This window comes from Cygnus atratus, chromosome 1, assembly GCF_013377495.2.
Source record: "Cygnus atratus isolate AKBS03 ecotype Queensland, Australia chromosome 1, CAtr_DNAZoo_HiC_assembly, whole genome shotgun sequence".
Lineage (NCBI taxonomy): Eukaryota > Metazoa > Chordata > Aves > Anseriformes > Anatidae > Cygnus > Cygnus atratus.
In genome coordinates, this window is record NC_066362.1 from 36,953,203 (window position 1) to 36,977,336 (window position 24,134).

Consider the following 24,134-nt stretch of genomic DNA (forward strand, 5'->3'; position numbering starts at 1 on the left):
ATGGCTATGCTGCTAAGCTAGTCTCCTGGCAGGCAGGACTGAAGAGTGTGTAGTATAACTGCTTACTTTAAAAATATTTGACATGTAAATAAAATGACGTTTAAGCTGTGGCATAATTACATTTGTTGGAATTGGATCTATAGGAGGGTGTTTACAAGACAGAGTGGGTGTGCAAGGTGGAAAAAAAAAGTCAGTAGAATGTGAAGGCAGTTCTAGACTCAGCACTGGCAGGGACAGTGCCTGGGTGGGGGAAACTCAGCACAGGTAAGCTCGTTGCTCAGAAAGACCTTTTGCATGATGTACGTATCGCAAGAGTAACTACCTTAGCTAGCACTGTTACCTCAGAGATACAACCCCGGTCTCACTGCTGGGTTTAGCCTCAGTAAAAGCTAGCCTTTTATGTTAGATGAAAGAGGACGCAGAATGTGAACTCTTGAAAGAAGACAACAGGAGTCATCTCATCCACTGGGTGGAATGGACTGATAGGAAAAGTACTCATGCACAGCAAGGAGGCTCCTCCGTTGTGAAAGAATTTCTGCTCCAGGGAACGGGAGGTGGAGGTACTTTGGCACTGCCACCACACAGCGGTACAGCCTGCTGCTGCTGACAGCACGGGGTACACTGAATTTCCTGTTTATTCTCCCTGGCACTGACGGACAAGAGAAAAGGGAAATTAAACAGCCATAAGCTGAACTCTGACTGGGACAGGATGCAGGCAGCCTGCTTGAAAATGAGAAGTGAAAATGAAGTGGGGAAAAATAGGGGAAAAACAGGCAAAGAAATGTTTGCTTCTGACTCTGGCGACCATGTCTGTCACCTGTCTTTCTCCCAGCTCCAGCACTACTTTCACTACAAGGTAATCTATTGTAGCTTTAATAGTCTCTCCTGTGCTCAGAAATGATGGATATTACTCCCTGATGGAGCAAAAGCAGCTGGAGGACTTGGCAAACAACAGTTTTCTTTGCTCTTTGGCTGAAGACCTTGAAATGAAAAATGAGGAGGAGTCCTTGACTACGAGATGGTACTTCATAAAACAGAGGCATCGGCATTCTCAGCATCCTGTCACACTGAACTGGTCTTGCTTTCTTTTCAGATCTGTGGGTTGTGCAAGAAGATGATGCTCTAAATGATACAGCACCTGCAGTTCCAAATTTCACTTTTGTAAAAGGCTGAGGAACACTCAGCCTCTTGAAGTAACTGAATTCTGGTCATCCTGAATGATCCATTTCCAATTCTGAATTACCTACTTCCATATCCTTTTATTGTGCTCTGAATATTGAAAACTGCATGAGAAGTCTGTGGTACCAAACCATATCTAACTACGGAATTAAACCCATATAACATTTTCTCCTGCTTTTCTCTGGTTTGCAATAACAAATACATGAGAATCACATTTTGCTACCCATACATGCAATACAGAAGCCATAAATCTAAAGGAAATAAATTAATCTGAACTGAAAAACTTTCACCCTGTTATGCCATTCACATTCCTCCTGGCTGCTACAGGACTTCATATAACATAAAAATGAAAATGAGATTCTGCCAGTTTCACAGCTCCAGGAATTTAAAAGAACATAAAAGAAAATATTTTAGGTCCTTTCATCCCACGGTTTTAAGTGGCAGTATAATCTTAATTGTTCCGATAAGAGAACTTAGAGAAAAGGTGATTACAAAAATAAAGGCTCAAAGTTACTCTGCCTCTTCCCCAACCCCACTCCACATACAATCTAACATGAAGCACGGTTAGATTTGCAATAAATTTCAGAGTGAAATTTGTTGCATCATGAAGAATTTACTGTATAACAAACACTTCTCACATTAGCAGGATTTTTTTTTTCAGCGTGGTAAGATTATAGCAGAACATTTTGAGAAGACGATTTTCTTTTATGTTCATCTTAATCAAATTAAGTTTCAGTTTAAAAGACAACCTAAAACATGCTAAGAAAAGCTGCATAAAGCGGCCGTCAGAGAATGGGATGCATTGCTGCAGGAAGGATGTGCCCACTTAGGAAGTTCTGCGCCATTTGCTGCCTGTGTAGACAGCATCAGTGGTATGCACAGCAGAAGCTACAAGTCAAAAGCTCTGGGGTGAACATGTTTTATAGAATTTCAGTTGCATTGTACAAAAGAAAAATAGCTCTGGTTAGGGGTGGGGGAGGCAGCTGCACAAGCAAAAAATATAAACGTAAAGGGTAGGTACCAAGAGAGTCATGTTTCTCAAACACAGACGCCTGTCAGCCTTGTCCTGTGGAGAGGGGTTAAAGCTTTTAAATGAATTGGTGTGATTAGTGCAAATTAAAAGAAAAAAAGGAGAAAATAAAATGAATGTAAACCAAACCAAAACCATTATATTTCTCTATAATCGGAAAGAAAGGTTAAGATTGTTCTACCTCTAGTTCCCTCAGAATTCCTGACTGGCCACAGGTCTCTAAATCCTCCAGAGCCTGAGACCAGAAGTTTTCCTCCTGGTCAGCCTCGGTGTTATCATGGGTACCTGCGAAGCTAGATTTACAATGAGAGGTTAAAAAAAGGTGGTTTATTTTTATTTTTATTTTTTTCCTCTTGAAAATATATTTTACACATGTGCCTTGCCATAGATTGCAACTTGAATGACAGGAGGTTACAGTAGGTAGGCAGGAGAGTGGGGAGGTCGCTGGACATGAAGAGCCTGGACATGACAAGTCTTCTCATAGCCTGGCAGTCGCTTTCAACCTCACAGACTTCTTTCAGGGAACATGAAAAGAGCCCCAATTTGGCAAACAGCATTTTGCAAAAGAGGGGTGGTGGTGTTTTCACCTGATTCAGTCTAAGCTCCATTTATCATTATCAGTTTACCCCACCTGACAGCCACAATAGAAACCACTCCAAGTCATTTTATGTACAAACTTATGTGACAGGCACAGGGGAAGGATGAGGGACGGAAAGAACAAAAATTTGCCCTTTTGGTGGCAGCAAGCTGTTACTTTGGAGCAGCTGCCCATGGACTGCAGCTAGTGGTGCTTAACATAGACAGAGCAAACACTGTCATGGAAGCGTCTGAGGCCTTGCTTGACAAACTGTGTATTACTGAGAACAGCATGAATGTAGCACTGTTAACATAATAGCTTTTAAACAGAGGAATTGCCCAGCACAACCGACAACAACTTGAACACTTCTCCCATGATACTCTGCCTCAGAGATGCTTTCTTACAGCTACGATCAGTCAGGCAGACAATGGCCAGCCGTTTGGATCTCTTATTGCAATGATTCTCCATCTAGCGTCAGTGCCTCTTCTGAGATATTGCAATAGATACAGAAATGGTGAGAATACCTACTTGGAGCACAGATGCAATTCCTCCCAGGCACGATAAGAAAGTATTTAAAACATGGTTTTGGAAAGATCCTTAACTTCTGAAATTAGCTCTTTCAATCAACCTAAGTAGTTTTTTTAACTGCTAACATTGAACATCGACTAATTAATCCAATCCGATACCTTCTTTATATTGGATACTAATATCGTAATATAAAATGGAGCTTGAGTTAATGAACAGGATTTTATGTCTGTGGCAGCAAAGGCTGGGCTTTCTAGAACAGGATCTCCATTCCTTCTCTGACTCCTGTGAGATCTGAAATGATGACGCCTGTAAGTCTGGACCTCCTTTTGGCTGGAACAATTCGTCTTTTGGGTCCCCTCACCTCCTCTTTTGATTCTTCCCCAAGTCTTGTCTCTTGGTGTGTGAAATGCTCAACTTTTTCATCTCCATTACAGCCACATTAATAAACTGATTTGTAGCTGAGCTGCTGCATCAGAAAAAAAAAAAGAGCTTCCAAATCATTTCTCATCTAATTTGTTTTCCTTGAAACAAAACCCGAGAGATTGATTTTATGTCATGTGAAATATTGTTTGAGCTGTAACAAATATATTTGGTTCTCAAATGGATGCTCATTCAAAGAGCCATCAGTAATTTAGATACACAAAAATGCTGAAAGAGAGGTAGTGGGACAGATATGAAACCACAGGTGCCTGTGATTTGGTTCTTATTGACATGCAAGAGACCAAGTGTCACCCCCCACCGCCCCCCCCTTTTTTTTTTCTCCATCAGGAGGTGATAGGGCATTCTAGGATCTGGCACACTCACTCCTGTAGGTAACGTTTTGAAGTGCAAATCATTTTCCCTAGAGCAGGAACTGTAACTGACGTGTCCTGCCTTTCAGTGGTAGATAGAAACAAGGCTACAGAGCAGTTTATGCTCCGGTTTCATTCACTTTCCAACTGAAATGTCACTGTCACTCAATGGCATGTTAGTGATGTGCCTTCTGCTTTCACCCATTTTTTCTCCTTTTTCTCCTTTTAACTGTTTTTACTTTCTTCCGTCTCTCCCTTCCCCAGCCCAGTTGGATCTCGCTCCTGTGCACTCTTTGTTTTCCTACCTGGAAGTATTCCACTCTTCCAGCTGTCCCCCACCTTTCCTTTGCCCACCAGAGGCACCTTTCCACAGCTTGCCCTCTTTCTTCACGCTCCTGATGCTCTCTCCCCCTGACCTTTCTACAGAAGTTTGCTTTAAATGGTTTTCTTGATTCTCTCCCAACGTCTCAGTCTCCTTCTGTTGCCACATATTCTTGGAAGCTGTGCTACACAAAATAAAGGTAAGAAAAAATTACTTTTTAGTGTTAGAGAAGAAGACAGAGTGCTTAGCTAGGGGCAGAGAAGAGGTGTTTTTCTGGAGACCCCCATAACAGGCTGGAAAAACAGATGCACCCTTCCCACATTCTCCACTACTTGGTATAGGAGCACCATCAAGTGCTGTGGATAAAATTACTGCTCTCAAATTAAAGACAGTAACTTGTTAAGAATGGGAAGCATGAAGAAAACTACCTTCACTTCCTTTATTAAATGTTGCCCACTAATAGCCTATGAAAACTTCTGATATGCTTCCGGCCTGTAGGGACCAAAGGAGCTGGATAAAGGGTGAGTGTTTACACTTGCCCAGATCTCAGCTATCATCCTGACAGACTTGTCTCCAGACAAAATGCCACTGGGCAATCTGCTCTATCAGAGGATTTAGCATTCAGCTTCTGAAAAGCCGCATTGCCATCTAAGCCCTGCCTTGATTCACAAATTTAAAGTTAACAGACTGGACCCTTATCCAGTAGGGTTATCCAAGAAAGGTTTTCTGTAATACTAAACTTGAATTTGTCACAGACTGAGATTTCAGGCTCGTTGTGTTGCTATGACAAGAAACTGTATTTCTAACTAAAGACGTGCACGTCTGCAAGCCTTGACAACAGGTACAAAGAGCACTGAAATCTTTCTGCAATATCTGTCTGCCTTTGTCTGAGGAAGCACTGTTATTGGGCAGGAATTATCACCCAGGTCTCTCTAGTGGTTCCACTGCTGGATCATTGTTAGAACAGAGAATGAGAGACTTCCCTTTTTTTTGGATCTTTAGCTACCTCCAAGCAATGTCAACCAAGTATTTTTCCCTCAGAAAATTCTTTTGCCTGTAGAGGAATTCACTGAAGAGGGGATTTACTTCTCAGAAGAGGAATGCATGGCAGAAAATATGCATGTCCATGCATGGCTTTGGACAAGATATTTCTACTACGGTCACTTTGTTCTCCCACTGAACCACTGCAGAGCTCTAAAGCATTTCTGGAAGAAGGCTGTAATACCTGCTTCTTTGCCAAAACCAAAATGAAGAATTTTCATGGAAGACAAGATTAACATGCTGGTTGTCTTTGTCCACTTCCTTTTGTAGGGTTATTTTTGTGAAGTGGAAAACAGAGCAGTTAATTTTTGAAGCTTACCTAAGGGAATGCCCTGCTTTGTTTCTTTATTTTTAAAGTAACTCAAAATAAATATATGCCTTGTTTTTGGCATCATAATCTTTGACAAATGTCATTCATCTACTCTGGTAAGTTTCATAAAGTATAAATACTATATCTTATATGTAAAGGAAGAGCTGCTACAGCTGACTTAGAAAAACATAATTTCATTCTAGATGATGTGTCCATTTTTGAGGCACTGCTGCAGCTGCAGGTAAGAAAACAGAAACTTGTACAAGAACTTACCTGCTTGCTGTAGGTTGGTCCCATTCCTCATCACTCAGCACTGGGTCATGGAATGGGTGGTTTCGTGGTCTGCTTGGAGGGGACAAGCTGCCCCTCTGTTTAGGACTCCTCCATTCATAGGCATTGAAGTTGTATCCTGAAGCCTGATAGCTGGGTCCTAAAAAGATGAATTATATACTTATGCTACTGTATGTTTTAATGACAAAAAGTACATCTTTGAAGCTAGGTTTTCTAGACATTGAATGTGGACTTATAATTGCTTCCTCTCCTCTCCTCACCTCACTTCTCCTCTTGTATTCAGATATTTAGAAGAATAAATGACCTAAATTATGCCCCAAATTATCAGTGCTCTAGAGCTTCTTCTGTGAAAGTCAGTCAAAAGTAAAATCCTAAACATATCCAACACAGATTTCCTACTCTTTGTGTCTCAGCTACTCCTTATGTTTTGTGCTGGACTTTTTCACAAGTTCACCAATTTCCAATTTGACTTCATACATCGAATTATTCAGACTAGTGAGTAACTCTTTAGTGTTATGAATGTTAGCCATGTGTTAACATAGTCATGTGTAAAATATCCAAAAATAAACCTAATCTATTAAGGAAAAAATGCTTCAGACCTATTAAAGTTTTCAAGGATGCATTAAAAGAAACAAACAAACCTGAATTTTCAGATGACAAGACAAGACAGATTTTTCTGCCTCTTAGTACTTTTCTAATGTAAGCAATGTAATTAAAAGTTAGTGACATATTAGAGTCAATTATGCCCCTGCTGATATGCATCATGGCTATCTAGATGCAAAAGTTGGCACGGTGCAGAGGCTCCCGAGTGACCTTTACCTGGATTAAATGCCTCAAGAGGAAGGAGGGTGACTGTCTTGGCACCACAGAGTCAAGGCCTCATTAATACAGGTGCAGGACTGCTGTCATAGCCCGGCTCTGCTCTGCATGGTTGTGCTGCCTTATGTAAAGGCCAACATGTGAAAATCTCTGTACCATGCCCCTTTGTGCAGGAGGGGCTTGCTCTTAGCTGAGCTATTCCATTTCACCAGGGCTCTGAAGTCTCACAAGGGGCACACATGCCTAGGACCAACAGACACCCGTGGAAAGCTCATCTTACAGAGAGTGATTTCTCTATCAGCTATTTCCAAATGTTTCAAGACCGTGCAAGTGGCATCAGGTGGCTTTGACATCTGCACATTTTTTTTTCCTGCGTGCTTATATCATAAAAGCAACATTGGTATTAGCTCAATAGCTTTACCGAATTAACTGTAATTTGGATTCCAAGTAGGAACCCGACAAGACTCTGGCTTGAAAGTGATGTATCAGAAAGAACACACAGATTTACTTGTCACAACTTCGTGCTGATCTGGTATGCAAAATGCAGTAAGGTAGAGCTGCTGTATATATATCTCATCTTGACATATTCCTCTTTTCGTCTTTTCTGGTGTGCATAGTGGATTAGGAAATCATTTTTTTTGATGACTAACAAATGCCACTGCTGTCACCTCTCTAAAGAGGGCAATTCACTTCCATAAATCACTCTAGACTTGTCTCCCTCAAATCCCATGCAACTACAGAGTTGCGTGCTTTTCTCCAGCTAACTGGCAAACTTTATCATACTCCCAAATTGTGGGAAGGGTTTTGGTTGTGAAAATTTGACTGTTTTGTGGGGAAGGCTCTAGATTACTGAGGCAGATGCATCAGACAAAGGTACAAACCAGGGTGTTAATTCAAGGAGAGAAAGGATGGCTCACCAGCATTAAATAAGTAACTAATAGGATAAAGCATTATCTGGTGCTCCAGAAACATTCTCCAAAATCCTCAATTTGCTTAGTCTGTGCTTATGCCAAGAAAGGTTTGGAAAGAAGCCAAACTCAGCTTGACAGGTCAAGACAGAATGAACTTTAGCAGAAATGTAGGTCACATTAGTACCACACCAAGGGATAAGGCACAACTCTGATTACACTCAGGCTGTTTAAGAGAAGTGCTATGTACCCAGCCGAGACTGGGCTGATTTTCATAGGGGAGCCAGAAAAAAATAATATGGTTTGAGATATTGGTTTACTTTTTGGCATGAAGTCTCAATGATCAGGATTTAGCAGAGGACTCTGGATCTGTCTTCTCCACAGTTGAATAATTTGCTCCAGAAATCATTAAATCGGACAGAAAATGAAAGCCATCATTTTGGCACTTTTTCAGAAATATTTCTCCCTAGGGCTTAGAAAAATCAGAAGAAAATCTAACCTGATTTATTTATTTTGATAAGCTGACCAAGACTGTTAAAAAACAGAAAAGGAGGCAAATTCATCCAAACTCATAACTCCAGTGAAATACAAATTACACAGGAGGAGTTTAACTCATTAAATTGAGTACTAAATAAAACGTTTATATAACAGTAAGTAAAATGCTGAAAACAGGAGTTATAATGAAATGTATCGAGTCTATCCCATTGAAAGGAAAGTCAATGACAAAATATATGCAGTAAGTCTAAGAAATATTTAAAAATTAAAAAAAAAAAGAAAAAAGGCCATTAGCAGTGACATCAGCTACTTCTTGATCTCACATGGGTTTCAAAGGAAACATTTTGCTTTACAAAAAAAAGCACCAGTGTTATCACTGAGCAGGCACACTGAAGAATAGCAATGAAAATAACCAGCACAGAACTTCAATCTAGATGGGTAATCTGCTGGGCAGCGCTCACACAACTCAGCTGTCCACCAGCCATAGACAACATGCTACCACCACCCATGCTCCTGGAAAGCCACAAAAAAACAGAAAAATAAGAGTTGCAAGAATGCATGAAACCAGAGCAAGTGAGAAAAAATTATTTGAGGTAAGGATCTATCTGCTCAAATATCTGCAAGGTAGTGGGCACACCATTATTACTATGGAAATAATCATTTTAAAGTCAGTTAAACAAAAGATGCTGTGTGGAAGTTGTTTTACTTGTTACCTAGATTATTAAAAGATGACTGAGTTCCTCACTGCCTGAATAAATCTGTCTAATCTTCTACAAATTAAAATGGAATCATCTGAAAATCCTATCAAAACAGTAGTCAAACAGAAGCATAAAATTTAGTATTAATGAAAACCATGTCTTTAAAGAGAATGATTGCTTTTGAGGGCTGAAAGTTAGGTGTTCATGCTGCAGGAATGAGGAAGAAGAAAAAGATTTACAAATCGTAAGTAATGCCTAATGTTCCCCCTTCAGCAGTTTATAATAAATCTGTTGTCCATTAAAAATTACTGCACATGGGCACCAAATTCATGAACACCTTCAGGGTGTTCTGTGCCTTGCATTGATCTATATTTGAAAGATAAACTCATTTGGTTGTGGATGATCTATGGACTTGGCCATTCAGATGTCAGAAAAGCTAACAAAAGCCTGTTAACGTATTGATAAATGCTTCATAACACACCGCATTGTCATAAAAGAATGAATCTGAGGCCAGCCAAGCGTAAGAAATCACGCTGTCTGGCAAGGTGTGTGGTCATAATGAGACACCAGCACATTACAAAGTACAAGATTTAAACTTGGTACAAATAAGATTCTCTTTAAGGCAAAGGAAATTCAACCATGAAGTCAACAGTTTCTACTTCAAATGCTGACTTCATTCTTGATAGTACCTTGACTTCCAAAGCTGGTATCAATACCAGAGCCATCCCACGACTCTACTGCGCTGTCAACACTTGGGACTGTAGTAGAATAGATGTCTGAGAGTTTGCCAGATTTCTGTGCGGTAGAGGTTTCATCTTCAGCATCGCTCAGTTCATTTATGTGACCCACAGGGACAGAAAATTTCTTGGGACTGGTAGCTGAATAGGATTATAAGAAAAGGGGTGGGGGTGGGAGGTGGTCATTGCTTTAGTGCAGTTCTAAGAGTATGGTTTTTACTAATGACATGACATTTTTCCACGGATGGCCTAAATGCTTGTTAAACTGTAAAAACACACTCATTAAAGACCACTGGTGCTACTTTGGCCATACTCACCATCTGTCTGCTTCTTGATTTTCAGAGTGACAGTTTCTCCTGCCATCTGTAATAAATGAATGGCTTCACTCAAAGGTTTTCCTTTCAGGCTGCTACTATTTATTGCTAGGATTCTGTCTCCTATGTGAATTGCTCCAGTTCTATAGTAAGAGAGAGAAGTAAAACATTAGAAGAGCAGCACAAAAAGCAACAAAGATAATTTGTCTGCATATTTGGAGGCATGAAAGTCTCATCTCTCTTTCTCCCATTCTGCTTTCATAGCTGTGTTATACAGTAGTCCTATTGTTAGAAACGCTTAAAGCAAGTCACCTTTGTTGTAGTGACAATAGCAGAGCTGAGGTGTGGAGAGATGGATTTCTGTGTTACTGCAGTAGTTAATAACCTATGGATGATATTCATGGCAGCCCACCTGTTTAAGAGTACTCTCAGACAGCTCGATAAATCCTGAAATTAATGTAATGTTTCTAGAAGTCTCACAACAGAACAGATAATGGCAGTGGGAGCAAGTAGCCAGCTATTTCACCAATGTGGTTTTCAGGATGGATTGTAGCATAAGAAGAAAATAAATTCTCTTTGTGTAAATGCACAATTTGTTCTGGCTGAGCACAGTTATCATGTTTTGTGTTCTGTAGGTTTGCTCTGAAACTACCAACAAAGGGACTAGTTATGACAACTCTACCTTTTAGAAATGACAGGTGACAGAAAACATTAGCCTTTTCATTATTCTCTATCCATCACTTACCAAGAGGAGCATTTCTACTCCTCGGGTAATGGTAGCTATGGTGTATGTAAGTGCACGTACAGATGCAGTGTGTGTGGACTATGAGCAGAATATTTTCAGACAAAGTTAGACACATGAAGAGCTTTCCTTACCTATTCTACTATACAAGGCTACCACATTTAAAAGGCTGCTGAAATGTTCCTGTGACTACGCAGCTTTTTCAATCATATTTACAATAAGGACCACAATTCATTCTCTGACTTGTATAGTATGTGCAAGAACATCTATTAGGATATTCCTCATGCTCATGAACTTTGTAATCATCTCAAAATGCCAGCAAAAAGATTATAAACTCAGATCTGAAGAATTAAAAAAAATAAACAGCTAAACAATGAAAATTAGCATGTTTAGGTCAACAAAATAAATCTTTACCTTGACAAAAAGAATGCTTAAAAATATTTTGCTTTCCAATTTACCTTTCGGCTAATCCTCCTTTTGTAAGGCTGGAAATAATTATGGGATCAAAGGGCTCTTCAGTACCAGAGATTGTAATTCCAAGAGGCCCACCATAGCGCTTGAGCTCAACAGTATAAATAATTGCTCCAGAGCTCTCCTGTTCATCTGTAATAAATGCCAAGGGGATGCAATTGGTTTCTTATGAAAGAGGGAATGAAAAAAAATAACACATTCAGTCTAGTGACTGGTAATCAAACAACATTTTCAAAGGATTATATTTCAGATACACCTCTAAATCATATTCTGCTGGATTATTTAGAAAAAAATATCTCTTGAGCACTTTATTTTTTATTGCCAGAACCTGATTACATTGAAGTCAATAAAACAATTGCCCCCATTCTAGTAGGACTGAATTTTATTCTGTTTAAAATCTTAGTATCTTCTTTCCTATTAAAATGTGACTTCAGTCTTTTTTATTAGAGAAGAAACATGTTACTAATATTGTATAACTACCAGGACTCTTCTGTTCCTTGAACTGAATGGAGGGTATTTAAAACCAAAGAGAAATTAAAAATTCTAAAAAGAAATTTCCTTTAAAAATTGTGGAAAGGTCAAAAGTCATCATAAGATGAGCAGTTGTCTTAGTAAGAGAACCTGAAATATATCCCATATTTTTAATAGAGAAATTTTAAACTTTCAGAATGGAATCAAAAATAGCTCCTGAATTACCACCTAAGTTGAACAATAACTCCATTAGATTTTTTTTTTCATTATTTACATAAAATCTGTATTATTTTGAAATTTTAATCTCAACAAAGAACCATCACAAATGCTCCCTTGCCCATCTTATGCTACCGGTATTCAGCCAGGGTGTTTGGCCTGGCTGGCAACTTTTCCTAGATCTGTGGGCAATGACATTTTTAATGGCTTAGTGAGTGTGGAAAATGTCTAGGATGCACATTCTGTAACTGTGACCAAAACTAACCTGAGACAAGTCAGAAAATTCAAATGCTCCCATTTTTGTTCCTGTAGGTAGGAAAATTTAAGAGGAGAAAAAAAACCAGCATCACTAGCAAAGGTTCAAAGAGCTGTTTTCTTCTAACACTGGATGTGGTATGTCAGCAGAGCTGGAGAAACACTAATATCTTTGAAGTTATTTTGTCTTTTCCCAGTTTGAAGAAAATGTAGGTCTAGTTTCCTCCCACCCGTTTCCCACTTGCTACTGACATAAAGGAAACCGTACCCACAATATTCAAAGGAGAAAAGCATTAGCAGTATTTATTCGGCAAAAAATATTGGGATTTTCACGGCTACTGTTGGCTTTTTATTCCTACCTGCGACATTATCAACAGAGTTTTGGCCCTCAAATCCCCCGAGACCTAATGTTCATAATGTTTACACGGGTGTGGCAACGACATGTGGTGAGACTTCAGCAGAAGGGTGAAAAGTGTTGCACCAAGCTAATTGAAAATACAACAGCCAGTATTTGCTAAGGGTTGAGACAATGCTAATGTTTCTCTGTTATCAATGGTAAGTGAATAAGAAGATATTAATTATGCAGCAGTCCTGCCACGTGTGAGAGTTGGAAGTTTATAGATCTTTGTGAATGACTGGAAAGGAGACTGGCCCATTATGTCTTTCTTCTGGATAGCCCTAGTTAAGAAAATTAATGGTAAAATGCAACAAATGTCAAATTGCTACATTACTTTCTTCTGTTCTTTCCAGACAACATAAATGCAAGCTATTCAAGAATACCGCCTGTATGTGGCCTGAATACACAATGAAGACCAGTTTTGCCATGAAAGCAAAGAACTCTGATATTCAGAAAAGGGTAGCTGCCATTAGGCTAAACAGGAGACAAAATCCTCAGAATTGGAAGTTGGCAGGAAAAAAAAAAAAGAGAAAAATTGCTGAAAACAAACTTCTTCTGAAAACATACTTCCATCTCAGAGGGAAATGTAATCAAATCATAAATTTTTAGGGTCTCATTTTTTTTTTTGAGATTACCCTTCTTTCTTTTATTGTAGTGATGCATGTGGATAATTCTTTGAAATCACATTTAAGGAAATGTTGTTATATTGCCTCTGTGCTGCAGTGCTTCTGTTCTATCCACTAGTCTCTTGCTCTTTAGAGCAACATGGGACTGATGAAAACAAAGTGCAAAAAAGAGCACTGTTTGGGGGAGTATGTAATGTTTTACCCTGCTGCTGACTTCACTTGCATGGTTGGCTGTGAGGGACACAGCTTTGAGCTACGTAAAATCATCTCGTGAAGGAAGGAGTAGAGAGAGAGCAGAAAGAAGAAACAGAAGACAGAAGAAGAGCTAGAAGCTATGAAGACATTGAAATGAATACCAGAAGAAAGAGTTTGATAGATAAAGGGGGAATGAGAATCTAGGCAAGAAGAAAACCCTGCTCCCTGCTTTGCCCTCCTCAAAAAAGCATGCCATGGGATGTTAACAAATACGAAAATCTTAATCTCATTCTGTGATTTAGAAATTGTTTTGGAGTGCTCTACTCTCACTAATCTACTAGCATCAGGCTTTTGTTTTATTAGGGAATTTATTAACGATTTTTTCTGTTGAGTTTAAGAAACACATTTACTCTCTTTGTGAGAAAACCAGGCTTTCATAAATAAAGTAAATTAACCAGTGGAAATGAATTAAAATTGATTTTAATTGAAGTACACTTGTTGCTACACCTTTGCTACTTTTTTTTTTTTTTTAATAATTTTTCTGTAGTATTTCAGGGGACACTGATTCATTTTAGATTTCAAAGTACCTGAAAATCTGCTATACATGTTTTAAATTACACTTTGACACTTACTCGACTGTTATAAGAACCATTTGTACTGAGAATTTTGCTCAGCAGGTCTCTGAGCTGTCCATCTACATTCAAATATGTTCAGCTATACCAATCATGTCTATGTAAGACACTGTAGTTGTGTAGGAATCTTGATGCAGATAATGCAACTGTAAAATAACCAACCTGAATATGTAATAGAAAACCGTGAAGTAAGAATCTCAGTCAGACTAAAATCTGTACCAGCTACCACAGTGTGCTACACCTAAGAGAGCAAAGATGTTATTTTACATGGATGGACACTGAAATCCACATCTTGGTGATGGTGACAGAAAATGTATACCACCTTCTGTGGAAACAGAAGCTGCCTGGGAAAGACATTAAGGCCATGGGAGGGGTGGGGGGCAGGACAAACCCACAAGTGTTTGAAAGTGTGGGAGAAGTTCTTACTTCTACATGGCTGTAACTCATGCCTCTCTTCTACGGGCTGTGGGCAATTTCTCTGCAGGGTTATTAACAAGATGCAGTCTTCCAAATGATGGGAAGAAAGTAAAGGAGCGATCATAGATACCATGAACATTTAAAAGATGGACATCCTCACGTGCAGGAGGAAACTAACTTCCTTCTACAGGCGTTTCTCCTGTTAAACTTCCACCAACTGTATTTGCAGTTTGCTCTTCATAAGGTAACTGGTTTGGTCATATTTCCAAAGCAACTATCAGGCAGGTGTCCCTCTGGATGTACAGTCAGTGACGCCAGCCGCTCTCCAAGATGTACGAACCATGCCTAGCAAACACGACCTCACCACCTGCAGGGACCTTACCACAATATTTTGCCAAGCAGCAGCCCTTCTCTTTGATGGATCAAAATTAACTTCTGAAAGCCAATTTGCACATGTTGCTAAACTAATCTGCCTTTGCTTTGTACTGATCATACTGAGAAAATACTGTTTGCTTTCAAAAGCTGTTAAAGGAAAAGAGCATTCTAGTGTGATTCTAAACATCACTTCAACAGTTACACTTGAATTGAAATAAGAGTGCTTTTTGTTGTGGGATTGTACAGAGCTTAAGACAAATGAATCTACAGTATGTGCCTTTATGTGATGCCATAATATAAATCCCAACAGTAATGGTAGTTAAAATTGTCTGATATCCTTTGCCACTAAAGTGCACAGCAGAACTCATTTCATTATCTCCAGGTAGAAATTTTGCTTTTATGGAATCTGTAATTGGGAAGATACAGGAATATTAATAGATGTAAATGTGCAAAATGATGGCAACTCTGCTGGGCTGACTGTACATGGCTCCTGCATTAGCCATCCAGCACAGCTAGTAAAGTACTACTTACCTTTAAGCAGGTGAACAATCATACTAAAGTCAAGCTTATGTGTTTATGGATAAAGCATGCACTGCCCCACTCTGCTGTAGAACTATGTATCCATAGTGCTTTGCTATCCATGATTCCAATCTTAAAATCAGAGAAAATTTCAATATGCTGATAAGAGAAAGATCAACCTTGTATGTTTACACCTGAAGGGAAATTGCCTCTCCAGAAAACTGAAGACCTCCTTTTACAGCACAGCTCCTGCAGGTAACATACCACTGAGATAATTCAAAAATGTATGGATTATTTTTTTGTTTCTACTTTGATGGTTTTTGATTAGCATTAGCAAAAATCATCAATGTTTAGCAAAACCATTTCACTAAAATTTAAATGTGAAAAAATAAACCTATGTTCTAAAAAAAAGAAAATACACAAGAATTGCAATAGGCTCGTTGCTAATACCAGAATTATCTTCATCTTTGCGGATCTTTAACTTTACAAGGTCCTCACAGTGCTGAAGGATCTGAACAGCGTCCTCCATCGAGCAATTGTCAAGTCGAATGTTATCTATTGCAAGCAACTTGTCACCCAGTTCCAGTGTCCCAGTTCTGCGAACAAGCAAACAAGCTTACATGAAATGCTAGCAACATTAAAGCAAAGTATTTCACACTGTATAATCATTAATATAGAAACAAGATGGGTTTATTTAACAGTTACTTATTTATACATTTTGCACGTAACTGCTGTGCTCTAAATAAAAGTAGAAGTCTCTTACAAGCTTCTCCTGTTTAACTTGAGTCTAGCTGGCCATACAGTGGAAACAGATTTTTACTGGGAGCTTGAATGTCTTACCTGTGAGCAACACTTCCTTTCTTGATATCAGAAATAACCAGAGGGTCCCCCGGTTTTCTACTGGATGGAGCTGTAATAAAGAATAGATACAAGCATCTGTTTCAAATTCTGTATGTGCACATAGGCTGATTCAAGCCACAAATTAGTATTTCATACACACTATTTACCTACATTATATGTCTCCTTCCCCTACACTATCCATACATGAATACAAACAAACAGTAGCAGCATATTACTAAGACTAACAAACAGTAGCAGCATATTACTAAGACTGCAAATACTACTTCTCAAAAATTAGAAAATGCCAGAATTAAGGTGACCACTGTAAAATGAATTTAACCTGAGATGTCTGAATTTTGGGTTAGGCCAGGACTCAACCAGGCAAAGACATCATGGTACAGCTACAGTGATTCATCTTAAAATGCTGTGTAGCTACAACACACAAGGGAAGACTTCTGTTAGCAGAACCTTTCAGCACAACTACTGACGCTGACCTTTTTCCAGAATATTTCTGTCAGTCATAAATCATGTTTTATTAGATCCCCAACCAACAGAGCAGTTCTGGCAAAATTTCTAGAGAGGGCTATACCACATTTGTAATACCCACTACTGTCTCATTCAGTGCTTACAGGTGGAGGTATGAAGATGGTGCTAACTGGATGAGAAAGGAACTATCTCCTTCCCGACAAATCAAATGCTGTGGATGACTGCCACGCATACCACTGGACTGATGCACAGTTATCACCTTTGCACTGATGTAGCTTGCATCATATGGATGCTTGCTTCACTGTGACTCACAGATTCCTCTGAAGTAAACATATGGACCTTCTGATGAGTAACCTTGCTCCTCTACACTGCTGCTGGGCTTTATGCATTGTGGACCTTTCCCCACTTTGGGCTGGGGATAGAACCACAGCAATTCCAGCAATGTTGAAATCAGTAAAACCCCCAACAGACCTCTCCATGCCCTCCTAACCCATCGCTTCTGAGAGATATATATTTTCTATTTGATATAATTTTCTATTTGCTCTTTGTCCATCATGGTAAAGAGGATGCTCTGCTCTACAATGACAGTCATTGCAATTTTTTAACAACTTGTGCAAAAGTTTGTGACAAGTTTCCCTTGGCAAGTTCTGCAAGCCATTCACAGCGCTGCTTAGCTTAGCAATTTTACTTGACTTTTCATTGTATGGGAAGCAGTTAACTACCCCAGAGGGAGAAGACAACTGTTACTGCTTCCAGAGGATTGCTTCTTGGCAAAGCTTCATTGACTGCATTGCTTTGGAGAATTCATGCACTTGCTGATAGAAGATGACCACAATGAAGATCCAATAAGGCAAGCAGTGGGCTCAGAACTTGAGGATGACAAAAGGTGTTTTTCGGGGATGGTGTGTTGCCTGCTGTCTGCTGTCAAAGTCCACATGGGGAACACAGACTGACTCTTGGTACTGTCATTATAGAAGAGCGTGCTGATATTAAAACATTGCTGTGTGTGGTATAAGGCTGTCACTTCTCCTAAAAGTACTAATGGTTTCACACATCTAAAGCTCTTCAACTGCCCTAAGCCATTTCTGACTTGTGCCAGCTAAGGCCTCTGCATTCACACCCAGAAGGTACTTCTCCATTAGGCTCCAACGCCTAACTGACAATCACCAAAAAAGCTACTAGTATTGGTGGAGGATCACCTACAAAATCGTCATATCTTTCACTACAGCAACTCATGCTTCTTCTCTGGTGGAAAATGAGATCTTCTTCTACGGCAACCCCAAGATGTATTAATAATGACATTCCCAACATAATATTCTAACAGACCTTGTTAACCTCGGTTGCCCTGGCCAAGAAAGCTTTTGAATGTCCACAGGAACTGTGTAAGTTCTGCTGAGCAGCCACATTTCAAATGTAGTGTGTTGAAAGTACATACTACAGAAGTATGAAGACTCTCAAGAACTTTTAGAAACTTGCCTAAACCAGCAGGCTTTCCAGAAGTGTATATGTTCCAATCTGAGAACAGAAATTATCTTTTTGCCAGATGCATAAATTTCATTGCTTGTTCCTCATACTTTCACACTGTGGGTCAAATGTATTTTATATGACAGTTCCATGATTTACTTGAATACTTTGGGTTTGTTTCACCATTTGGTGACTTGTTAAAATTTTTAAATTATCACTTTGGTGAAATCTTTTTTTTTCCTCAGATGCTATGTTTTGACCTTTTGGGTTGACTCACAAATCCTTGAGGTCATACGCATTTACAATGCCTGCACTTTAAAATTTGGGTATTGATACAGTTTTTATTAAACTGCTTTCACAAAAAGTATCAGTACTAAACCAAACAGTCCATTATTCCAAAAAAAGAAGAGAAAACAAATCAAAAGAGGGCAGAGACGAAACTCAAAATGTGAATCCACAGCGTACACATGGAAGCAAGGAGTAAGATATTGCACATGTAATTACCACACTTCCAAACTGAACAAGTGTGAACCAGCAGCATTTTGTCAGTTATCCCGTGCTATTAATTGCCTACTGGATTAAAGTCTTTTTGCAGGCAGCAAATGCAGCTCAGTGTGAAATGAATAATCCTATACTGACAAGCTCTTAATAAGCAGCTACACCACACTTTTTTGTTCTATGTTTTATTCTAGTTGTTCAATGCTCATGACATACTTACTACAAACTATTTAAGTTCTGTTGCAGAGATGAAATCATTGATTCCTTCCTGAACTTTTGTACTGCGTGTCACAGCCTGACTGCTTCCCAAACACTGGCAAACAGACTCCATCCCCCACAAAAAGACTGAGTACTATGATCCTCAGTTTACAGATGAGGAAAGAAAGCACAGGAACTTTTCGGTCAAAGTACGACAATTTTCAGTGAGCAATTTGAGATATCCATGCCCTAATTTCTCACAACAGCTTGTAGTATGTAACAGCTTCTATGTCCAAAGCACAACTACTGGCATTTTCAGCAACAGCTGTAAACGCTCAACATTTTCACAAGTGCAACCCCAGGATCTCAACTTTTCTCCAGAAAATCAACCTGTGGAAAATGTCTTTTTTTTTTTTTTTTTTTTCTCTCTCCCTCTTTCTTTTTCCCTGAGAAATGACTAGCATCTCAACACAACTTTATCACAGGGAAAAGGAAAAAACTAATTTCTCCGGGGTAGCATTAAACTATCTTGACCATGAGATCACCTCTTTTTGCTTTCTGCGATCTTCCACTTCATTCATTATGCAGCCTTCATCCTTTTCGCTACACAGCACTGTTATTTCTCCCCAGACAGCAGAGAAGGAAGACTCCCAGGGAGAAAGCAATATTTGACCATTTAATTAAAAAAAGATATCCTCATGAATTAATACAAGACGTTTGAAGTGACACTGTATGGCCTTAAATGTCCATTTTTGTTTCATTTCAGACTTATTTTTGATTTAAAAAAAACAATTACAAGTAATATCAATCATTATCAAACCTACACTTGCAAAGACCACAAGCAGGCATAAAAACTTGAGATTTACAACACAGATCCAGGTGACAGAATCGCATGGGGAAGGGGCAGGGAGGGAGATGAGAAATTTGCTGCTACTAGAAAATGCTGTAAATTAGGAATCCTGAGGTCTAGTCTTGGGAAGGGCTCCGGTCCCTTGTGCTCCTAGTCCATGTCAGATCCTCTTCCCACAGTTCTCTATTTCCTTGCAATCTCCATTGTGGCTTCATACACATGCTGCCCTGATGTTATTTTTCCCCCACCATAATAGCTCCTTGTCGCACCTGCTTCTTTCTCCTCACCTCATGGGCTCACCCCATGTCCAGCCTTCTTGTGAAAGTCCCAACACCCCGTACCCATTATCACACCTCAGTCTCTTTCCTTGTTTCCTGTCTCCCTGTTATGGCTATCCACTTGGTTTCCTTCCTCATCCAACAAAGATCAAATCTTTTCTCCCCCCAGTTCAGTTCTTAGTGTACCCACTATTGAGTTCCTGTGGAAATCTTATACAGTCTGTATGATGAACTGCAAATGGTGAAGAGTGCATAAAGTGGTAAATTGAGTGTTGTAACTGGAACTTTGATCTTCAGCAAGCTCCCTCTCTATAAATGACTCTATGATCCTAGGTCTTAGTTCCCAGCCTGTACCCTACTCATACTAGTAAAAGACACACTTTCCCTGCCTGCCTCTAGTCCCTATTAAAAGCAAGCTTAGTGGAACATTGTTAGATTTGTAGATTAGCTGTTCTATTAGGTAAAAAACAAAACAAAACAAAACCACACACATAACAAAACCAAACCAAACCTTCTTTCTTATTTTACTGCTAACTCAAAGGAAGAAAACATTGCAGCTTAAATAGAGAATTTGTGTGGATATCTCACCCAGAAATAATCTACTTACTAGACTCAGCCTGGCTTCAAGTTTTGGAGTTTGATCAAACTCTGAACAAAATTGCAGAGGAAAAAGCTCATAGGATGGAAAAACATTTTTTATACAAAGCCAGCCTACTTACCCACAATGACAGTTTAGGATAGGATAGGATAGGATAGGATAGTTCAGTTGGAAGGATTGGAAGGGCTCTACAAAGATAATCAAGTCCAGCTGCCTTCAAGGCTAACCAAAAGTTAAAGCATATTATTGAGGGTATTGTCCAAATATCTATTGACAACATACAGGCATGGGGCATCAACCACCTCTCTAGGAAGCCTGCTGCAGTGTTTGACCACCATTGCAGTAAAGAAATCTTTCCTATTATTCAGTCTGAACCTACCCTGGTACAGCTTTGTACAATTCCCTTGTGTCCTAAATAAGACTTTTTTTTTTTTAATAGTGACTATTAAATAGATGGAACAGCTTTTTAAAATTAGATTGAAGTGGTTCTTTTGTTCTTTGAGTAGTGGTTCATTTTGAGCAGTTGAGAAACCTGCTGGTTCTTCAGGCCCCGTCTTGAAAATGATTCCTTTTAACACTGCAAAGTGAAGTTGAGCGTGCTAGGTGAAATCCCAAAATATACAGAAACATGCTTTGGAAATCAATTGCCATAGTCCATGCTAAATATCTATAGATATTTACAAGGTTTATTTCTGCTGAAATACAATAAAATGGAATATAGTATAGTTTCTAGTCAAAATGACTTAGAAAGACTAATGATAATTTGGGTGAGATTCTGATATTTTTACCAGCTTTGCAGCTTCTTATTCCTTGAGTAGTCCCATTAGCTTCAGAGGGATTATTTATGAACCAAGGTGCTGCAGTTCATTACCAGTAAGGATATAAGAATCTTACGTAAGAAAGAAAAGGGAAAAAAAAAAAAGAGCTGTTAACTAGAATTAACAGACTGGACTATTAAGTAATTTTCTTGGACATAATTAAATGTATTTAAAAAATATTATGGAAAAGTAGCTAGCAGCACAAAAATTTATCCTAAAAAAATAAAAAAATCCATATTCCGTTACATGGTTTAAAATAAATATCACTGGCAAGTAAATTGAAACAGATTTGAACACTACTAGATCTACTAGAAAGCTAGCCTTATTGTGTGGAATGGTTCTGTTATAAAAACACAACTATACATGCACACACACAACATGCTGTGTCATACTTCATTTGGATGACCTAATTTTAAAAACTGAGACATTCTAATTGCTTCAACCAGGTAAGAGAGAGTGAAAATGATGGTAGCTGAAGCATGAAATACATAGTCACTTGTCTTTTCAAATTATTCAATAGTTCTTCATTGATGTAGGTAGCTATTAATGGGAAGAACAGTTGATCTTATATATTACAGGGATAAGGGAAGGCCAAAGGAGGATAAAAGTCCAGTACATGTGTTAAGGCAGCATCGGGCAAGACCATTTTACTGATACTGACATAAGTGATGTTCACTACCTAAAACTTAGTGCCTTGGATTAATATTAACAATGTTAATGATGTTCATGAAACTTTCATCTGCCTTACTTCATAACATTTTTTTCCTATCAAAGGGTTTTTTGATTTGTTTTGGTTTTGATTTTTTCTTAATAAATCAGAAACTAAGAGAAACTTAGTCTCTTCCCCTAACACCTTTCATGTTTCCCAAAGACTGTCTAGAGTGTTGTGTGCCACCTCAGATATGCCTTTAATACCTGGCTGGCACGCTAGGTGCTTATTACCAAAGAAAATAACACGAAGAAAGAAAATAAATTCCTCTTCCAGGACATCTGCCTCCTAACAGCTAACTTAGAAAAATTTCTGGACTTAAAATTAAGCATACATTCAGGTGCCAACCTGAGGAGAGGCCTACATTTTTCTTCTGACAAAAAGTGCCTATCTTGTCCGTTTTGGTCATTTCCTGACTTCGTCAACCAAACACCAAACTACACATGGATTATGGAAAACAAAATAGGTGTTCTCTGAAATGTTTTGATAGAGACAGCACTTCCTCACTCACTGTTAACTCCACAGTCTTGAAAAGAGAGAGAATGAACTGGTATCTAGCACTTAAACAGATCAAGTCCAGATGTGATCTCCTGCAGCATCCCTGTTTAAGCCTCGTCATAGCAACTCCATTGAGTTTCCTTTAGTTATTCCATTTGGTTTTCACAGAAATCACATTGCTTCCTGACAATGTCAGTAATAAATGACATGCTAGTATGTTAAAATACCATGACAAAAATTGGACAAAATGGATAGAAAACATTTATATTTTGCAAATCACATTGCCTCATTTAGGAGATAATTAGAACAGAGGAAAGTACTGAAAAACAAGTAAGAAATGAAGCAATTCAAGGCTTTTACCAAGGAAATTTACATTTTTTCAGTTAATAGTAGAAATGCTTTAAAATCAAACAAAGAGTTAATCTTAGACAAATTTCATATGCATTAAATACTACCAGCAAGTGGGATTATTACATATAACAGATAATTTAATTTACATATTAAAGATACTGCAGTACACTCAGAATAACAGAGCCAAGACCAAGCAGGTGTTCCTCTGGTTATATGAAGCACTAATTTTATGAAGTAGAAACTTTTGGAATTAAGTTCCAAGTAAGGAAGGTATGCCAAATTTGGAAGAGTGAATAATACTAAATCCCTGGAACATCAGTTTTCCATTCAGTCTATTCCTACAGTCAAACAGAAGTACAAGATGTCTTGAATTCCAAAAATGAATATGAATCATATTACTAGAAAGATAGTATTTTTACTGTAATCCTATAAACCATGACTGATCTTAAGAATGACATTTATATAAAACAGCCTCTCTCCCCATTTTCTGTTTCCTCAATACTTTCATTTGCATAAATACATGCAAACCTATGATTTTTCTTCAAGCATCACATCTTAGGGAGTCCAACAATTACGAATTCAAGTGTGTAACACAAGAAAACAGGCTTGCAACACCTTTCATTTGTTCCTTAGGTGTAATTCTTAGCACTGAGCTCCCTGCTGTATTTTTGATAAACTTTTTTCCATTGTGCTGGTAAAAGATCTGAGAATATAAGACAAAGCACCATCTTTCTCCAAGATACATGAATAATTCCAAAGACAGACGATTAGCTTAAGAAAGGCCATTACTATAAAAAAAATATTAATTCCAGTGAGGCCAGATTTGGCAGTGCCATTACGTACAGTAAATACAAGCCCATTAACTCAGATATGGATTGTTCCACCACCCACCAAAAGCTGAACATTACCTGGTCAAAATCCAGTCCTAACAGAGCTTTTACTGTCTGATCCCAAAATAAGTAACATTTCGATTTCAAACAAATAACACTTTTTTTTTTTTTTTTTTGAGAATTACACTAATGCACACCCTTGTCATCTTCTTCAACCACCTCTGAAGTCCCCAGTGAAAGATTTTGCAATATGACCTGCATATTTAGAACTGCCCACTAGTTTTACAGGTTGAAGGATGTATCTTCAAACTGTGTCCTGAAGCAGAACACAACCTATTGTATGTGGATTCCCATGACTGT

At 38.6% G+C, this 24,134-nt stretch overlaps 1 protein-coding gene across 5 annotated transcripts in view; it reads right to left on the reverse strand.

Annotated features, from left to right (window-relative positions):
- The window catches only part of GRIP1 (glutamate receptor interacting protein 1), a 221,669-nt gene that overhangs the window by 8,779 nt on the left and 188,756 nt on the right, over nt 1-24,134 (reverse strand). For 3 of the 5 annotated variants that reach the window (XM_035544071.1, XM_035544070.1, XM_035544069.1), the window contains 8 exons: nt 16,197-16,266; nt 15,807-15,952; nt 11,241-11,385; nt 10,035-10,183; nt 9,679-9,867; nt 6,052-6,208; nt 2,391-2,502; nt 2,201-2,245 (listed from right to left, as the gene is read on the reverse strand). In XM_035544071.1, coding sequence (XP_035399964.1) covers nt 2,201-2,245; nt 2,391-2,502; nt 6,052-6,208; nt 9,679-9,867; nt 10,035-10,183; nt 11,241-11,385; nt 15,807-15,952; nt 16,197-16,266 — 1,013 coding nt within the window. The remainder of the gene's footprint in view (nt 1-2,200; nt 2,246-2,390; nt 2,503-6,051; nt 6,209-9,678; nt 9,868-10,034; nt 10,184-11,240; nt 11,386-15,806; nt 15,953-16,196; nt 16,267-24,134) is intronic. The other 2 variants (XM_035544074.1, XM_035544072.1) reach the window with 1 other exon arrangement.